Source organism: Etheostoma spectabile, chromosome 15 (genome assembly GCF_008692095.1).
Source record: "Etheostoma spectabile isolate EspeVRDwgs_2016 chromosome 15, UIUC_Espe_1.0, whole genome shotgun sequence".
Classification (NCBI taxonomy): Eukaryota; Metazoa; Chordata; class Actinopteri; order Perciformes; family Percidae; genus Etheostoma; species Etheostoma spectabile.
This window is the reverse complement of record NC_045747.1, coordinates 11,466,009-11,471,483: the sequence shown is the minus strand read 5'-3', so window position 1 is coordinate 11,471,483 and position 5,475 is coordinate 11,466,009. Positions and strand designations below refer to the sequence as shown.

The 5,475-nt window shown below is 37.4% G+C and overlaps 1 protein-coding gene across 2 annotated transcripts in view; it reads left to right on the top strand.

The window, feature by feature from the left end:
* Positions 1-1,737: 1,737 nt before the first annotated feature.
* Positions 1,738-5,475, top strand: part of LOC116703651 (myosin heavy chain, fast skeletal muscle) — an 11,841-nt gene continuing 8,103 nt past the window's right edge. Inside the window, exons 1-15 of one of the 2 annotated variants that reach the window (XM_032538522.1) lie at positions 1,738-1,941; positions 2,195-2,242; positions 2,374-2,609; positions 2,806-2,949; positions 3,037-3,193; positions 3,282-3,309; positions 3,398-3,503; positions 3,589-3,681; positions 3,761-3,824; positions 3,957-4,055; positions 4,135-4,238; positions 4,327-4,465; positions 4,793-4,911; positions 5,017-5,166; positions 5,240-5,410. In XM_032538522.1, coding sequence (XP_032394413.1) covers positions 2,391-2,609; positions 2,806-2,949; positions 3,037-3,193; positions 3,282-3,309; positions 3,398-3,503; positions 3,589-3,681; positions 3,761-3,824; positions 3,957-4,055; positions 4,135-4,238; positions 4,327-4,465; positions 4,793-4,911; positions 5,017-5,166; positions 5,240-5,410 — 1,593 coding nt within the window. In that variant the 5' untranslated portion in view covers positions 1,738-1,941; positions 2,195-2,242; positions 2,374-2,390. Of the gene's footprint in view, positions 1,942-2,194; positions 2,243-2,373; positions 2,610-2,805; positions 2,950-3,036; positions 3,194-3,281; positions 3,310-3,397; positions 3,504-3,588; positions 3,682-3,760; positions 3,825-3,956; positions 4,056-4,134; positions 4,239-4,326; positions 4,466-4,792; positions 4,912-5,016; positions 5,167-5,239; positions 5,411-5,475 lie in introns of those variants that run through there. The other variant, XM_032538523.1, reaches the window with a different exon arrangement.

Sequence of the window (5,475 nt, the reverse complement as noted above, 5' to 3'; positions counted from 1 at the left end):
ATGGACTCATATTTAAGTTTACAATTTACACATGCAGTAACAGTGCTAAATAAGTTTGAGCGTTTTCTCGTTAGTAAAACAACCTGCTAATATGTTCTCCACACATGTTGCATTTGAATCTCAGATGTAGTTTTGAAAAGAATATCATTTGAGTGGTGTATAATGTAATTTGCAACAGAAAATGTGCAGTCATAAAATAGAGGTAAGCTGAAAGTATCCCCAGCAAGTAAACCATAAAGGGATGAACAACATGTAATATTCACAGTGAAACATAAGTGGCCCTGTGTGCACAACAAGCTCTTAATTGGGCACCCAGATAGCTCAGTTTGGTAGAGCGTGCGCCCATATATAGAGGTTTGCTCCTCGACGCAACAGGCCAGGGTTTGACTTGTGGCCCTTTGCTGCAAGTCATTCCCCCTCTCTCCTGTAAAATAAAGGCCTAAAATGCCCCAAAACAAAACAGCGTGCTCTTCATTGAAGGTGACAGATGTAGGCATTCAAAACATTTGTAACAAACCTTAGAAAATGAACAACTTGCTTGTAATGGCTCATCTTTCTATGATGCAGTCTGAGAAATAGTTTCATAGCTAAAAAACTAGAACCCCTCCTTTTGTTTTGCAAAAATAGCATCTAATGTATTCAAGCACACCAAGGCTTAAACCAGTTGTCACAAAGAAAAATGACTGAAGACCTCTGGCCCTACTTGAATAGCTTAGGTGCAACACGTCTCCACCTATTGAGGTGACAATTCTCAAGGTCATCTATTTTTTTGAAGAAAGACTGTTTGGTAAATATAAAAAGCAATAACACAACATCAGTCAACAATACAGATTAAAATACATACATCAAGGAAAAAGTAAAATTGTGTTTTTTCACTTATTTCAAATTTTAGCTTTATTGTACATTAATCATGGATACACTTTTCATTCATGGACCACTGTGGGTCTGGAATCCACAACATCTTGTTTATTGGCACAGGACTTATTTTGGGTCTTCTGTCTGCCTAGATGGCAACTGTTCATCAACTCCATAAACTTTCCCTCTGCAGCTTTTATGGAATGGTGCTCAGCCTCAATTTTATTTCAGACATCTGAAGTGTCCTGCAACTGTATACCAGTGACATTTACGTGCTTCTTCAAGACCCCAGCCTGTGTCTGCTATAGCACACAATAAGATAAATACCACTAGCATTGAAGATTACATTATATCACAAAATAACATTTTATTATTGAAAAGGTAGGTGACATATCTGTCTGTTAATGAAAAGCATATATTATCTAGTGTACAAACACAATATCTATTAGCAGGTGACATACACTTATACTATGAAATGATAGAATATAAATTATCTGTAATGGATTGATTATGTATTTTAGAAATGGGAACAATAAGAGCCATACATCTAAAGATACTTAAATATGTTTACTTCTGTAACACTAAATGGACTGGCTCTGACACTGCTGACTGGAATAGTTAATAATATAAAACATAAAACGTGAACAATTCTCAACAACATCAACCCTATACTTGTACTTTCAAAATTTAAATTCATGTATAAACTGTATTGTAAACCTTTGCATTAATAGATGTGCAATGCAATAGCTTGTAAGTCATATGTTAGAAAATCTAATATTATAAATATATATATCATAGAGTCTATTGCCATTGTTATTTAACAGATACTTTTGTAATCATTTTGCTATTATATGCTTTTTGACCATTCTGTTGGTCAGACCATCCAGATGGAAAAAAAATACCTATTGTACTGTGACAAATGTGAGTACAAGGAACTATCCATCAATGTCAATGTCACAGGATTAGCACAAGACAAAAAGAATGCATGACCAAACTGAGTAGGGCACACCTACTGAGGAGACAGTCCTCCCTCTATAAAAGAGGCTGCTGAGGACTCTGTCAATAACTGGTGGGCTTCCTACTCAGGTAAGCACAACAGCTGTAATTTATTAGTATTGTGTAGTAGTAATTGATCAATTATGTATTTACAACAATGCCTAGAAGCATGATTTATTATTATAATTACAAATTCCTTTATTTTCATGCATTTATTTTTACTGGGTGTGCTACTGCATAAATGTGATGCCAGTAAATAGTTAAACAATAATATGTGCATATTTTAAAGATTCATATATTTCTCTAAAGCTGTATGTACTCATGAGTGGCTGTTCATTAATAGGATAAAAAATAACAGACCTGACTCCATCTTCCGTTTGGATCAAAGGAGGTAATTTTTAGTTCATTTCAAGTGACAATTTCAAAACACAACTTAGCTGATAGGCCTACCAACAGCATTGTGACATTTGTTAAAACAAACACTAGGGAAATTAAGTATGTTTAACCTTTTCATAACCCCAGGTGCTTAAGTTGCCATCATGAGCACAGATGCAGAGATGGAGGCCTATGGCCCCGCGGCCATTTACCTCCGAAAACCAGAGAGGGAGCGGATTGAGGCTCAGACTGCTCCATTCGATGCCAAAACCGCCTTCTTTGTGGCTGATCCTGATAATATGTATTCCAAGGGAAAACTCATCAAAAGAGAGGGTGGCAAAGCCACAGTTGAGACACTGGCACTAGAAGGAAAGGAATCAAAGGTAAATCTCATCATGTAATCAAACTCCAATGGCCGGAAGGACAGAGAAACTGATGAGAGTTCTTGAAAACTTTTGAATAAAATTAGCTTTTTACTCCACAGACTTTCAGCAAAGGATAATGAGATTCATGTTTATAAAGTGTATGAGACTGTATGACTCTTGGTAAACACTGTTTTTTATTGTATTTCCTATTCAGACTCTCACTGTAAAAGAAGAGGACATCCATTCCATGAACCCTCCCAAGTATGATAAAATTGAGGACATGGCCATGATGACCCACCTCAATGAGCCTGCTGTGCTGTATAACCTCAAAGAGCGTTTTGCATCATGGATGATCTACGTAAGCATTCATCTTAAAATTGAATGTGCTTTTATCTGTAAGGCTGGTGCATCTTATGTGATAATGTTTCTCTCTATTGTGCCACAGACCTACTCTGGCCTGTTCTGTGTCGTCGTGAACCCCTACAAGTGGCTTCCTGTGTACGATGCTCAGGTTGTTAACGCATACAGAGGCAAGAAGAGGGTTGAGGCTCCACCCCACATCTTCTCCATCTCTGATAATGCCTATCAGTTCATGCTCACTGGTAAGATCAAAGATACCATTTTGAGGGGATGAAACAAGGAAAAATCTCAATTATAGGTTTAACTTGAATGAATATGCTTATATTTCAGATCGTGAGAACCAGTCTATCCTCATCACGTAAGTGTAACAAAACTTGCCAAGATAATTCTTTTGGAACTTTATGACCATCTTGCTGAGATATAAATATTATCCTTTTATTCCCCAGTGGAGAATCTGGTGCAGGAAAGACTGTCAACACCAAGCGTGTTATCCAGTACTTTGCAACAATTGCAGTGGCTGGATCTAAGAAACCAGAAACTGGAAAAATGCAGGTAAAATTGGTTGTCAGCTTAAAATGTTTGCCACAGTTGATTGTTGTTGAATAATTTTGTACTGCCTCATTATGTCTCTATGTAGGGTTCGCTGGAAGATCAAATCATTGCAGCCAATCCTCTACTAGAAGCCTATGGTAATGCCAAGACTGTGAGGAATGACAACTCCTCTCGTTTTGTAAGTCTTCATATTATGGACCACAAAACTCCCTTATGCTTACTTCAAGGGAAACTGACATTTTCTGGTAAATGTTTAGGGTAAATTCATCAGAATCCACTTTGGTTCTAGTGGCAAGCTGGCCTCAGCTGATATTGAAACATGTAAGTTATTTTTTCTTTTGTAGGCAGTGGACAACATTGTCAACAATTATTATTGTTGAAAAATGAATTATGTTGCATTTTGTTTTGTTTTGCATTAATCATCAATGCTTCATTTCTAACAAATAATCACAGATCTGCTGGAGAAGTCCCGTGTCACTTTCCAATTGTCTGCTGAGAGAAGCTACCACATCTTCTATCAGCTGATGACTGGCCACAAGCCTGAGCTCCTGGGTATGTTTTAACATAATACACAAATAATAGAAAAGAAATGTGCACTGCTCACTAATGCATTTCCTCTCATTTCTTCCAGAGGCTCTTCTAATTACTACCAACCCTTACGACTACCATATGATCAGTCAGGGTGAAATCACTGTCAAAAGCATCAATGATGTGGAAGAGTTCATTGCAACCGATGTAAGTTAATAGTAATTTTGTAGAATAACAGCACACGAATGTCACAATAACTGATTTTCTAAAAGTATGTGCTGTGCATGAATTTCAGACTGCTATTGACATCTTGGGCTTCACTGGTGATGAGAAGATTGCCATCTACAAGCTGACTGGAGCTGTGATGCATCATGGTAACATGAAGTTTAAGCAGAAACAGCGTGAGGAGCAGGGTGAACCTGATGGCACTGAGGGTAATTGTATTAATTTTGTGACACATTATTGTGCACATCACTTTAAATACAAACACCTCACCTTTTTTGCATAAACTTATACTGCAAGAATGTCATCACAACTACACCACTATGCTATGCAATGCTAATTAGCGCCACCTACAAAGAAGGTCTGGCAGTGAGCACTCTGAGTGTAGGTTTTTTATTGCAACATGAGCAGTAGAGAGGTTGTGTAATCTGTGTCAAAATTGCAGGAGAAAAATCAATCAACTTACTTCATGGTGTTATCATTGCCTTATTTGATCCTATGCATTTCTGTGTATTAATGTATTTTTCATCCTAAATCAGTGGCTGATAAAATTGCCTACCTCATGGGCCTGAATTCAGCTGACATGCTAAAAGCTCTGTGCTACCCAAGAGTCAAGGTCGGAAACGAGATGGTGACCAAAGGTCAGACCGTACCACAGGTAATAAAAAAAAAAAAATGACGTTTGAAATTTTTGTGATATATTTGCATTTTGATATGAAAACAGTATTCTAAGAAGTTACCACACTAAAATCCTTATTTCTAGGTCTACAATGCTGTCAGTGCTTTGTGCAAGTCGGTCTATGAGAAAATGTTCTTGTGGATGGTCATCCGTATCAATGAGATGCTAGACACAAAGCAGCCAAGACAGTTCTTCATTGGGGTGTTGGATATCGCTGGATTTGAGATCTTTGATGTGAGTAGCTTAAAGAACAGAATTTTGTCATCACTGTTTTTCCTTGGGACTGATGATATTTCTAAAATTACAGTACAACAGCTTGGAGCAACTCTGTATCAACTTTACCAATGAGAAACTACAGCAGTTCTTCAACCACCACATGTTTGTCCTGGAGCAAGAAGAGTACAAGAAAGAAGGCATTGATTGGGAATTCATTGACTTTGGTATGGACTTGGCTGCCTGCATTGAGCTTATTGAGAAGGTAAAATAAATCTGTCAAGCAGAACTGAAATCCTGTTTTCTGAGTGCACTGTTAGTTGTTGATTT